We start from the raw sequence: 13,794 nt of genomic DNA on the forward strand, positions 1-13,794 counted from the left end.
CAAATTACTCTAAATAATATTAAACCTTTATGGAACTTATGGAATCAGACTTTCTTCTATTTTCTGGTTTTATTATTTTCATACTTTCCTGCAGCTCAGCCAAGTTTTTAATCTTATCTTTTAATATTTAACGAGCATTTTTTGGTGTTCTGTACTCAGAAGTCTCTTTGCATAATTGTTCACCATGTTTTCAGAAACACACACACACACACAAAGAGCTATATTTTTTCAGCTATATTTTTTATTCAAAATGAAAACAATGTATCTGAGCTCCATGGGTGAAGGTATTTATTCTAATAAATTAGATAAATTTCTTCATTAAATAGAAAAAAGAAATATGAAAATTGGTACCACTCTTTTGGAAAATAAAATAGTATCTTCACTCATTCAATAAAATATAGTGAGCACTTCCTATGTGCCAAGAATGATTCTGGATCCAAGGGATCTAGTAGTGAATAAATCAGTCAAAACTATCTGCCTTCTTGGAGTTTACATTCTAGCAGGAGGAGGTAGACAGAATCGGATAAATAAAAAAGCAACATGTCCTGAGTCCTCAAGTGATCAGAGTAAAGCAGGAGAGGTAAACAGGGCTGGCAGGTATGGCAGCTGCTATAATATGTTGGCAGGGAATGCCCTCACTGATAAGGAGGCATTTGGTCAAAGCCCAAAGCAGTCAAGGAGTGATGCTTGTGACATCTAAGGGAAGAGCTTGCCAAGTAAAGAGAACAACACCTACAACGTTTCTGAGTTGGACTCATTAGGTTTGAAGTGTCGTTAAAAAAATCAAGTAGAAATGCTGATTAAGCTGTTGAATGTGAGCTGTAGTTCAGGAGAATAACAACACTGGAGGTATGTTTGGAGGCATCAGCATATAAATGATAGCTAAAGCCACAGACTGGATAAAATTACCGAGGGAATGAGTATATCTAGAGAAGAAATTCAAAAATTTGCAGTCAGGCCTCTATGAGCACTGGGGGCCCCAAGACTCTCAATGGGAGTTAAATATACTGTTAAGAGTTTAAAAGGTGATCTGGTTGTATGGTAGTGCTCTTCAGTCAGGTTTGGGAAATATTTAAAAGATATAACTATTGGAGAATATATGTAGTATAATGGTAGGCAAAAGTCACTGAAGGACAAGAGCTCAAGAAATGGAAAAGCCAATGAATCAGAGAGCTTACTTACTTGGACACTGAAATCAGAGTTATTACAAGACTGGCACTAGAGAAAATCACAAGGATCCACAGGCTAAATTCTTTAAGATGCGAGAGAATGGATACAAATAAATAGACTAGTGTAAGAAGAAGAGACAATGGAGGATATCATTTGCTGACATGGGATTCAAAGCTGAGCGTGTTAGGAAAGAGGTAGGGAGAACAGTTTGGAAACAACATGAGGAATAAGGAAGTCACTTCTCCATCTTCAATCCCAGATGGGGGAGGCGTGGAAGAGAAGACCATCACCACCTGAGAGAGGGGCAGAGGAAGAAATGTCCTTGGGGCTGGGGACAGAGCACAGATTTCAGTTAGACCAAGAAGCGAAGGGAACACTTAGCAGAGGGTAAAGATTTAGGGTTTTTGCTGGTTACTGGCTATGAGTTCAGGGAGAAGAGTAAACATGTTTCAAGAGCAAAAATGGTGTAGGATGAGGTCATGAAAAAAGACATGCAGAATTAGAGAGAGAGAGAGAGAGACAGTGGGGCTTTTGCAATAAGAGGTTACCTAGAAGTCCTAGGTATCTTGTGGACACTGATGTAGACAGAAGTAAAGGTCATATTTAATGAGATTTATCCCAAGGGTCTCAAGGCTGTGAACCCAGACAGCAGGATGAGGTAAGAAATATTGCCAAGAGCAGAGTCTGGGGGTTGGTCCTCTTCTCTCCAGTCAATGATTACGTAAAGATATTTTAATATCTGAGAAGCAACCATACAGGAAAAGGAGATTTTCTAACCTTTCACTCCTTTCATTGAAGGCAGTTCCATTCTTTCCTTGAAGACTACAGATGATGGAACTAAAGCCCAGAGAACTGAAGGGACTCACATCAGGCCACACTTTCAGTTGGATATCATGTAAATCAGGGTGGGCTTTTTGGACACATTTCCCTTCTTCCCAGAACTTTATTTTGAAAAATTCTATTAAAGAGTTCCTATCATGAGTCTATTCCCCTAGATACATAAGAAATGGAGAAAAAGCTTTGAAATTACTGGTGTAAGGGGTGCTTGAGGAATATCAGCTTCAGTGTGACCTACCAAGTTTATTGAAATAGCAGAGTCAACAGGCAGATTCAAGGTCTAGAACAGGATGCCAAAAATGACAATGACAAAATAGTTGAATCTAGGAAAGGCCACAGGTACTGCCTTTATACAATAACAGTAAACCTTTCTTCCTGAGTTCTGTTCTGTGAGAGTGTAAGTTAGTGTGGTGAAGAGGTGTGTCTTGTGCTTCTAAGTAATATATCCTTTAGGATAGGGTCAAAGCTAGGTCACTGAACATCACGTTCTCAAGTCTATTGTTTTACTATTTATATCTGGGAAATTGTAGCTAATAGTCAAAACTCAATTTTAATTAGGCACTGGGATATATGTTGTAATACTTTACAAGGATAATCTAAAAACTTCGAGGTTGGTATTGTTATTATTCCCCCATTTCATCAGTGAGAAAACTGAGTCAGAGAGTGATCAAGTAACTTGGATGAGGTTTCCCAGCTAGAAACTGGCAGAGCCAGAATTCTAACCTCATTAGAATGACTAGATTAACTTCAGTGCCAGCACTACTATGCTATATAGGAGTTGTCCTTTTCAGAACTTTCATTTTCTGTAGTTTCAGTTATCCGTGGTCAGCCAGGATCTAGAAGCTGATGATCCTCTTCCTGACATACTATCTGAAGGTCAATAGAAGCCTAATGCTATATCATGATCTCTACATCATGCACTTCAATTCCTTTTATCTGTAGACATTTTATCATCTCATTTCATCACAAAAGAAAGATGAGTACAATACAATATTTTGAGAGAGAGAAGGAGAGACCACATTCACATAACTTGTATTACAGTATATAATTGTTCTGCTATTATTAGTTGTGGTCTCTTACTATGCCTAATTTGTAAATTAAACTATACCATAAATATGTATGTACAGGGAAACACATAACATATATAGGGTTCAGTACTGTCTGCAGTTTCCAGCATCCACTGGGGGTCTTGGAATATATCCCCCTGCACATAAAGGGAGACTACTGTACCACTTTAAAAGGCAAGGCTTCAAGTATTATAAAGTATATACATTTATATGCAATATAACATAATGATTATATATCATATATAATAATATTTATAGGTCAAATGAATAGAAATTATAACTTTGTCTTAACCCCCATGTTCTCATTTCTTTTCCTTTATCCTTTAATAAGAACAATTTATTTATTCTAAAAAAGAATTGGGCAATTTTAATTTAAGAGCCCAGTAAATTACCATACACCCCTGAGAAAAGCACAAGATCTGCATCCTCTCACAATTTAAGCTATATTCTCTTATTAAGTATACCTCAGTGACTGTTTCAGAAATTCAGTGAATCTGTATCCTACTAAACTGTGTTAATAATGGTGTGGAGAAACAGCTTTGTCAGATAAATTTGTAGACTAACACCATAAAATAAACTAAAAAATTAACATGAATTCTAAAAAGGATTCATAAAGTATTCATTAGTTTTCACTCAAGGCACAAAGCCAGGACCACAGCTAGGTTATTCAAAAAGAAAATCAACATTTTTCTTATTTCTCTAATAGCTTAAATAAAGTAAGTTGTTGGCCACAAATTTCAGATATTTCTGCCTTATTAAAAAAATATTGCTATTATAAAAGAGTGGCTTGGCTGAAAATAAAGCAAAGTTAAACAAAACTTCATATACAACAAAGCAATAATGAAGTTCCCATTCTTATTTGATTAAAAATACATTTCTTTTTAAGGAACAAATAACATCTACCCTATAGCATTTGGAAATAATAATTTTATTAAAATTTTCTACACCTCCGGCATGTTCAACCTTCCAACTCCCCATGAAGTTATATGAGTAGTGAGAGACTTATAAAACTAATAATCTGCCCAACAATTTGGTTTTAAAGCATATATGCAAAATGCTTAACATTTTACTTATTTTTATGGTATCTCTACAGTCTATACATAATCAGTATAAACCAGAATTATAAAAAAATAAAAAATGTCCGGTGCCATTCTTTTGCATGTTTATATCCATTGTTGTTTTTTGTATTTTACTTACCCAAATTCATTTTTTCTTTTAGCAGTTACCAAATTTTAGCCTAATATGCAGAAACAGACACACAGATTCATAGAAATATATCCCACTTGGATGGCTTCTTTTAATTTGTTTTCATCCACCCATTCATTCATTCAACAAATGTTTATTAATGCCCAGTATGTGCCAGTCAGTGTGATAAGTACAGAGAATCTTTAGCTTCTATGAAACTATGGCTCTATTTGTAAATATTTCAGATATTTCAGGAGAACATTTTTGCATGGACACAACCTTTAGCAAACTTCAAAACACATCCTGTAGGTGACTGCCCCACTCTGCTGGCCTTCCACTCATAATTTCACAATAATCTGTAGCTAGTAACTGAGATTCTCTCAACAAATGTTTTAGAAAGAGTTTCTGTCTTCTCTTTAGCACTAAACAAACAGTAGCCAAGCCCGTGTACAGTAAGCTCCATGTATATGGAAAAATACTTAAATCTCTACATTCGGAGTAAAGCCATGAGAATTACTGAACCCTTGAATGAGCTAAGAGGCAGCTTTGCAAGGGGAAAAAAAAATATGTGATTTATCTGAGCTCAATAGTATTTGAAAATAGAGGCTTTTATCAATACTTAGTACGATTCTAAACAAACTCTAAATGTCACAGAACTTTCACTTTAGAGGTAGTTAGGGGCTGCAAACCTCAGCTTTCAGTGTTATCAGATCTCAAGATTATTATCTATTAAAACTATTTTACCCATTAGATCCTATGCATTATGAAGAACTTTTTACAATATTTACTTCTTCATATTCACATCCAATTCTAGATTCAATAGAGACCCACACATTATTTATACTACCTGGGGCCTCAAACTATCTGATCAAGCCTTAAAAGAATGTAAGCTATGGACCAATTCAATATTCAAAAATTTTAAACATTTACATGTGTTAAGATTCTGACATCTTATTCATAATATTAAAAGTTTGGGTGAATATTGGTTCGATTAATAAAAATGTGTTACTTGAGCCTCTGATGATTGATTTCCTCTCATAATCCAGACAGAGAAATGCTGGTAAAATTGTACCTGGATAAAGGAAATTTTATGCAAGAGTGCCTTAAGAACTCAAGGAGGAGTTTCTTCAGCAAGTTTTCAAAAATTTCTTCCAAAATCAATCAAAGTCCCACTCTACAAGATGAGTTTTCTCTTAATGACAGCCTGAAGCCCAAGAACATGAGTAACAAGTTAAAAGAGGTAAACTACAAAATAGTTTCTTCGAATCAATAGCCCCCTAGGTCTTCAAGTAACTCACCAAGTTCCAGAGATTTTCTCAATCATACTTAAGGGACTTTAAAGAATTATCTGTATTTTCTTTTGGAGAATTGTGTATTTTTTAAAACAACAATAACTGAAGTATAGAGAGACTTTTAAAATTATAAGAATTCATCCTTAAAATTTCCTAAAACTTTTAATATTCACACACATTAAAAACATCCAATCTCTCAAGATCAAATAAAAGAGCTGAAAATTAGTTATTAGTAGTTGTTTCTGAAATCTCTTTATCTTTTGACACAGTATTCAAAGGAAATACTAGCTGTTTGACACTGCATTTTAAATGAATGCAAAATAATGAAAATCTCTGTGTTGCTATTAATACTTAAGCAATGAGACTCACCATATTCTTTCAGAAGCCCCATGGAAGAGGAGGTCATGGGTTGTAATGGCAAGTGAAGATTGATGACTGGGGTGGGAAATGGTGAGACCAAGAATCTGTTTCCAAAATGTAAAGTTAGAGCTTTGAGTCATTTACAGACCCTGTTTTGTAATACAATCTTTCTAGACCAATGTTATAAGATTAGATGCTAGTCACAAAGAGAAAACCACTTGTCTCCTATCAGTAAAGTCTATACATGTTGTACCTGCAGTGCTCATGCATCAGGCCCTCTATAACTATTATTGAAAATACATAAATATTTATATCATTATATTACATAATAAATATATAATATTTGTTGAATGAAGACAAAATAATACCAAATTTTGCTGGCTCTGAGCATGGATAACTAATAGGAACATTTGCTTTCCAAATGAAAACAAAAATCAGAAAAGTGAACAAGTACCATATCTATTGATTTTCTGTTTTGCAAGATTTTAAGTAACATGTTTTCCTATCATGACTTGGTGAGCTTCAACCAAGTCAGGTGAATCAAAACTGTATCACCACATAGAAGAAATCTTAGAAAATATACATAAGCAAAAGGAAGAAAATAAAAATTACCCCTAATTCACCACCCTAATATTTTAGGCATAAGTATAAACCCTTAAATGCTTCATAGGGGCCAGGCACTATTCTAAACCCTATCTGTGTCTTACTGCATTTAATCCTCACAAGATGACTCTGGGTTTTTACTATTGTTACACCCATTTTATAAATGAAGACACTAAGGCATTCAGGAGTTAAGTAGTATATAGTTCAAATTATCCCAGCTAGAACTGGGTGGAGCCAGAATTTGAATATGGACAGTGGGAGTTTAAGAACTGAACTCCTTATTACTATTTTATACTAACTCCATTTGTCATAATTAACATGTGTCATATAGTTCATATCTTCTCTATGTTTATGTGCACGTAAAATGTACATGAACTTTTTAGATTATTTTATGCACTTAATAAACCACAAATATCTTTCTTTATGAACCTACAAAGATGTACATTGTCATTCTGACCTATTACAAAGCATTCCACTATATGGATTTAACATACTGATGGCTTATTTACCAATCTTCTTTTGTCAGATATTTGGATTGCTTCCACTTTTTTGGTATTTATAAACAAGGATGAAAATCTTTCAACATTCATATTTGTGAACCTGTCCAATTCTTTTCTTATTATAAATGCCTAGAAATGTAATTGCTAATTCAAGTGTTATTGAAATTTTTAAGATTTTAAAACATTTGCCTATCAAAAACTAGAGTCTATGAGGGATGAGTCTGAGCTCTCCTGTTCCAATTTTTACATTTGACATAGAGTAGAAACTCAGTAAATAATGACTGACTTGGCATCCTGGGTGGCTCAGCGGTTTAGCGCTGCCTTCAGCCCAGGGAGTGATCCTGGAGACCCGGAATCCAGTCCCACATCGGGCTCCCTGCATGGAGCCTGCTTCTCCCTCTGCCTGTGTCTCTGCCTCTCTCTCTGCATCTCTCTGTGTCTCTCATGGATAAATAAATAAAATCTTAAAAAGAAAATAATGACTGACTTAAAGGATTAATTAGTCTAGCTGTTTACTCATGTGATCACATGAGTAAGAGAACTGAGGTATTGCTAGTGTGACAAAATCATATTGTGAAGGAAAAATATGAAAGTCAGCTTTGCAAAACTCCATTTCAGATTCTAGAAATTATTTCTATGTCACCCACAATGGGGCCATGATACAACTAATTAATCACAATTTTTTTTTTTTTGCTCTCTTTCATCTTGCCTATGGTTAAATATTTAAGTCTCCAAATTAGAACTATTGCATTGTTTAATGATTTCCTATTAACAGATATAGACTACAATTCATCCACTTAAGCAAAATATTTTACAAACATTCAGATGAAATGGCAGGATCATTTCAACATAAATGTGAAAGTGGTGAGAGATTCTATCATTATTTTATAATCTCATTTTATTATTAAATTAATCAGAATAGCCTAAATACAAATTGCCATGTAACACATAAGAAACTCCCAGTGATCACAAAACTAGGGGAAGAAGTCTAGGCTTACTTGCCTGAATTACAGAATTGCATTTACAGAAATACAGTTGTCATAACTTTAAATGCACCAAATATTATAAACTAAAAGAAATTGCTCTAATAAAATAAAAGTGCATAGTAAATTAATTTCCTTGATGGAAAAATAACATTTAGAATGCATTCACACTGATCATTATGTCATAAAACATACTTTCTTAAGTATGCTAATTATGGTGATCTTTGAAGTTAGAATTCAAAGTACAATGAAGAACTTCATGTCCTTAAACTTAAATCTGAAAATGCAGAACTAGTCAATTTTGTTTTCCCTCTACAAATCAAACATAGAGAAGTATGGGAAAAGGAAATCATACATTTATAAGATTGTATTTCTTCCTATATTGTCCAAAGAAATTTCTTTTATTGAGCCAATATTTTTATGGTCTACCTAAAAATATTATGTGTCACCTTAGAAATTAGTATTTTCCCAGGCATCTTCAGGGGGAATTTTGAGTAGTTTATGCACACCTTCCCTCACAGGGATCTATTTGTATTGAACAGAAGTCTTCCAAAAGTCTCACAAAGAGTGGGGCAATTCATGCTAATTAGTGCTAGAGCCTCTCCCTAATTGTTAACAATCCCCTACCCGACTTCTCACTGATTCTATTTTTCTTTCTGTTGCTTATATCCTCATTGCTAAGTTTCCTTATGTTTATTATGTGTTGAACTAGATTTCAATAAAAATCTCACTCTAATGACATCTTATTTGTCTAGTTAAACACAGGTTTTCAAATACCCTGAGTCACCACGTCCCAGAACACTTATTTGTCTTTCCTTCTGTATTCCCATCACACTTCTAACATTAAGGAAATGAAGCTAACTGCTAAGGTAGGAAACACGTTACTGCCATAAACTAGCTGTAAATAAAGACAAAGCAACCCTGGTGGATTGAAGTTCAGGCTTTATGTGCCCCAGGCTGTCACTGGAAATACATGTACTTGCTCTTAATTTCAGAGGGTGTTGATCTTCCTCATTAAGTAGGACATGTTTTCATTAAAAATGGGATGTTAGGGTGTCAAGAGACCTTTATCTTCCACCAGTTGCAGAAGAAACAATTCTTTAAGAAATACTCAACTCTCTTGAGAACGACATACTGAGAGATATTCTATCTGATAAGATTTATTATTAATGAGTGTTCCACTTGTCCTGAAGTCATTATTCTTTCTTGAATTATTAGCCCCATCTCAATATACTGAAAATGATAGGTTTTCTAATTAACTCAGTTAATTTTTCTAGTTTATTAAAAGCTTACCTGAAATTCTAAATTATATTTGGTTAAATTGGTCTGTTCACTACTCTTTCAGCAGTTACCACTCTGCTAGACCAAACCTGAGTCTTGACTTAAGTAAAGGCCAAAAGTAAATTTTTACAAAACTGGCAAATTCCCAAATACAACCATTTATTTTCCTTTGCAATTAGTCTTCCCCTACCATGGATAAAACCAAACCCTCAGTATTAGAACTGTACATACATTCCATTCTCCCAAATTTGAATATCCTATATACTTAAGCCAAGGAAGTGGCTCCTTGTGAGCATGAATCTTTTACTGTTAAGCATAGTTTGCCAGATAAATGTTGGAAGGTCCACTATATTCTTAATAGCCAGGGCAATATTTTCTCAAATTTTTATTGTTTACCATTGTGCCAATTACCCCAAATTTCTGACAAGGTTACATTGTGAAGTAATGTAAAACAAGCCACTGAAAAATACATTTTAACAGAGCAGTATTTACATTCTACCAGTATAAATGTTCCTACAAAATGTGTTGAAGGGCCTTTAAAGGTTCTGTAGCCCTAGGATCAACAGTTATGTACACGATGGTAAAGTGATCTTGAAGATGATGATGCTCTTTACTGGAATAATCCAGAAAAGTAACTGACCCATTTCCACACACCTTTGGGAAGCAGAAGCAATGTTCAAAATGCCTGTTCTGAATCTTTACTCTATAGGATCAGCCTCACCTTCTGTTAGAAAAAGACTAACTTTAAATTATTAAATTAAAAAAGAAAAATTATAATTTAACTCTGCTCCATAATTACTGCAGATGAGTTATTAAAATTCCAAACTTATGTAATATTATCATAAAATATGTCATTTTTCTCAAGAAAGCCACAAATTGGATTTGAGCTTATGCACTGTAAAACCCAGATGGTTTGCTTAACTACTCAGACATCCCCCAGTTCAAAAGTTAATTGAACTGAAAACTAAAATTTTGATAATTGATAGGCTTTAAGGGACTCAAGCAGAAGGATAAATTAGCCTCATGCATGGGGTGTTAATAGACTTGAGAAATCATGACAATTGGTCAGGAAATATTGGCACAGTAGAATAAAACTATACATTTTCTATAGGTTAACTAATCACACATTACCTGGACTTCCCATGGTGCTGATGCTTTTCTTTCTCCATTTTTTTACCCACGGATTCAATATTAGTTACTATTTTACCCAGTTTAACTTGTTCTGGAATTTAAAAAAAATTAATTGTATACTATTTGTTTTCAAGTTCTAAGTGCATTTTTTGAATTAAGTTGCAAATCACAGATCTTTTTAATAACAAAAGGTACAATATTTTTCAAACAAATTGCTAACACAAAGATATCTAAAAACACATTTGAGTGGTTTTTTTCACCCCATGCTCCTCAGACGTTTTGCAATTACTAAAATTTAGCACTGATGGTATAGAGTAAATGAACTGCATATATCAGAAAGGAGATCGTTCCCCAAGAAATGTCTGCAATAGTACAGCACATACTAATGAATACCAGTCTCATTTATACATGGCATTATTATCATCATTATCATCATAAGGCTTAGCTTTTATAGGAGAGTCTGCTATTTTAAAATAATTTAGCAATCATTAGTTAATGTGAATGGGAACACTCATCAATTTGATAGAGTAAGACTGAAGTTCAGAAAAGGCAAAGTTCTGCTCAAAAAAATAATCTAATTCTAAGAGTCTAAAGAGAAATTTACATAAATATTTTTAAATCTTTCTATTTTGTACATATAATAGGATGAACATAATTTGAAACATTATACCAAAATATTAAGTTAATATCCATGTACCTTCTAGCTACCAGCTCAGGTATGTTAAAGATATATTAAAGTTACAGGGAATTTATGAAATGAAATCCTCTGTTTTAACAGGAAATACTTACAAATCTGGTTGGTGTGTCAATGCTAACAAATAGAAGAACACAGTTGACCACATTATGTGAATTTAGATTTAAGATATATAACAGAGAATATAAAAATTGGGGAGAAATGGAAAACAGAATGTTAAAAATTTATTGACTATTTATAATATGCCAGGGATGTTGCTTAGCATTCCCTATAAATCATCTCACACTTAAGGCTTAGAACCAGTTTTTAGCATTTTCATTTGTTTGTTTTTGGTGAGGCACAGTGATTACTCTTTTACATGGGAGGAAAGCAGCCACCCAAGATCTGATAAGTTAAAAGATGCAGAGCCAGGGCTCCACCCTGTATCCCTCTGACTGTAAGTTCCTTCATCACTACTGCCCCAGGGTTCAGGGAGCCTCAGGTGCCTAATCAGGGAAAGAGGGTCATTTCTGCCTTGCTTATTACTTTGGAAGGTGACTATAAAGCTTAAAAGACACTTTATGTAAAGAAATATGGTAGATTGAGAAACATACTAAAATGGAGTAGAGAAGGAATTTGTAAGTTTGAGTCTTAAAAATATTTGCCATATGCTAAGTGTACTAATTGCTATACATGGGTTATCATATTTTATTCTCACAAGTACACCATAAGTTAGATTCTATTATTCTCCCCATTCTACAGATGAGGAAATTGAAGCAGAGAAACAGAGAGTAACTTCCTCCAGGTTATAAAGCTGCAGGTAGTGTCAATATTCAAACCCAGACAGGCACTCTTTGGAGCCTGCATTGTTAATCACTGTGATACTCAATATGCATATTTATTTTGTTTATTTCAAGAATATCTATTCAGTGAAAATTAATTATGCTACTCCTAGAGAGGGGAGATGTAGGATATAAAATTAATAAAATATGATTGCCACTTTCAATGAACAGCATGACTAGCAGCAAAAATCATTACAGAAAAACAAAGGAGAAAAAGGATAGGGAGAAAAGGTCATGAGATGTGTGATCCAGAGATCTAAGGAGTAAATTTCACAGTGATGCTAAAGAAAGTAAGTTTGTGTTACTATAATAATTAAGAAAGCAAAAAATATGCCCATTTTGTTGAGGTTTTTTTTTTTTTTTTAAGCTTACTTTTTTTTAGTAATCTCTACACCCAATGTGGGGCTTGAACCTACAACCCTGAGATCAAGAGTTGCATGCTCTCCTGAGCCAGCCACTCACCCTTATATGCCCATTTTGAAAAAAAAAAATCTGTTAAAAATTTGGCCATCATCCATTTAAATGCTAAACTAAAAGCCCTCTATGGTAACATTTAACTAAATCATTTTAGGACTGCATCCAAAATAAATTTTTTAAAGTATAGTTATATATCTTTAAAAAAAGAGATTTCTAGGAAGGCGGTTAAAGCATATAAGATATCTAACATTACTTCTAATTAGTTTACTAAACCTTTGGGTGGGTAACCAGACTTACTGTGTGACTTTGGGCAAATTATATCATCTCAGAGTTCATAACTATTCCCTTTATGTAAAATCTAGTCTCTTAACCAATTACATCAAACTCTAGAATTCAGTTCTGGAATATAAATTATAAATTACCTCTGGTTAGAATAATTGATAAATAAGAGCCAAACAGAGAGACTGGGAAAAGAAAATACAGGCAAAATAATAAATATTTGAGGCTTCTGTAATGAAATCAAACATAATGGAGCATAAGGCATTAGAACTGTCAACCAAAGGACTCTAGTCCTTAACACTATTTACCATGCTTTCCTCAGAATTCAGCTAGATTTGACCATTTGTTCAACTGGAATCATTCAGTCATTCAATTTCCTTTACTTATGTCTATTTCACCTGTCTCCTTTGTGGATTCATTTTGCTTTGACCACCTCCAGCTGTTGTGTATGCCCCACGGCTCTTTCCTTGGCTGCCTTCTAACCCTTTACTTGAATGATCCCGTCCATGCCCATGGCTAAATTTATCATCTAAATGTAGATGCCTCACAAAATCTATGTATCTTTCCCAGAATGTTCTCAAGTGCCAAATTTGAATAACCAACTGTCTCTATATACAAGTCACAAAGATATCCCAATTAACATTTCTCTCTCACAATTAATGACACTACCATCCATCCATGTACCTGGAAGTTACTTATACTAATTCCCCCTCAACATTCTTCATATAATCAGTCATTAAATCCCACATACTGTTTCAAAGCAGACCTTTGTCATCTCTCCTCTGAACACTAATAACTTCCTCCCTTAAATTCCCACTTCCAACCCTAATACCCTCAAATGCATCCTCCTTACTTTCCATAAGTCATCTTTGATTTTCAAATTATGGGATTTTGAATTATCATTGTCATTGTTTTTAAATGTAATTTCACTGTAGTCAGAGAACATAATATACAATTCCAAATTCTTTGAAGTTTATTGGCAGTATGTAGTCAATTTTGTTCAGTCAATAATGTTCCATATTTGTCTGAAAATTTATATCCTCTCATTGTTCTACATTCATCTAATAAATTAAACTTTTTAATGTAGTTGTTTAAATCAAACTTAATAACTGCTAATATGCCTATGCACACACATACATGTATATGTGCATACATATATGAATATAAATAATTT

At 33.9% G+C, this 13,794-nt stretch overlaps 1 protein-coding gene across 7 annotated transcripts in view; it reads right to left on the minus strand.

Moving 5' to 3' along the window:
- The window catches only part of IQCM (IQ motif containing M), a 436,649-nt gene that overhangs the window by 307,416 nt on the left and 115,439 nt on the right, over nucleotides 1–13,794 (minus strand). For 6 of the 7 annotated variants that reach the window (XM_038558977.1, XM_038558974.1, XM_038558975.1 and 3 more), the window contains 2 exons: nucleotides 10,410–10,500; nucleotides 5,921–6,015 (listed from right to left, as the gene is read on the minus strand). The exons of the other annotated variant lie outside the window; for it this stretch is intronic. In XM_038558977.1, coding sequence (XP_038414905.1) covers nucleotides 5,921–6,015; nucleotides 10,410–10,500 — 186 coding nt within the window. The remainder of the gene's footprint in view (nucleotides 1–5,920; nucleotides 6,016–10,409; nucleotides 10,501–13,794) is intronic. 7 annotated transcript variants of the gene reach the window in all.

Source organism: Canis lupus, chromosome 15 (genome assembly GCF_011100685.1).
Source record: "Canis lupus familiaris isolate Mischka breed German Shepherd chromosome 15, alternate assembly UU_Cfam_GSD_1.0, whole genome shotgun sequence".
NCBI classification, from domain to species: Eukaryota; Metazoa; Chordata; class Mammalia; order Carnivora; family Canidae; genus Canis; species Canis lupus.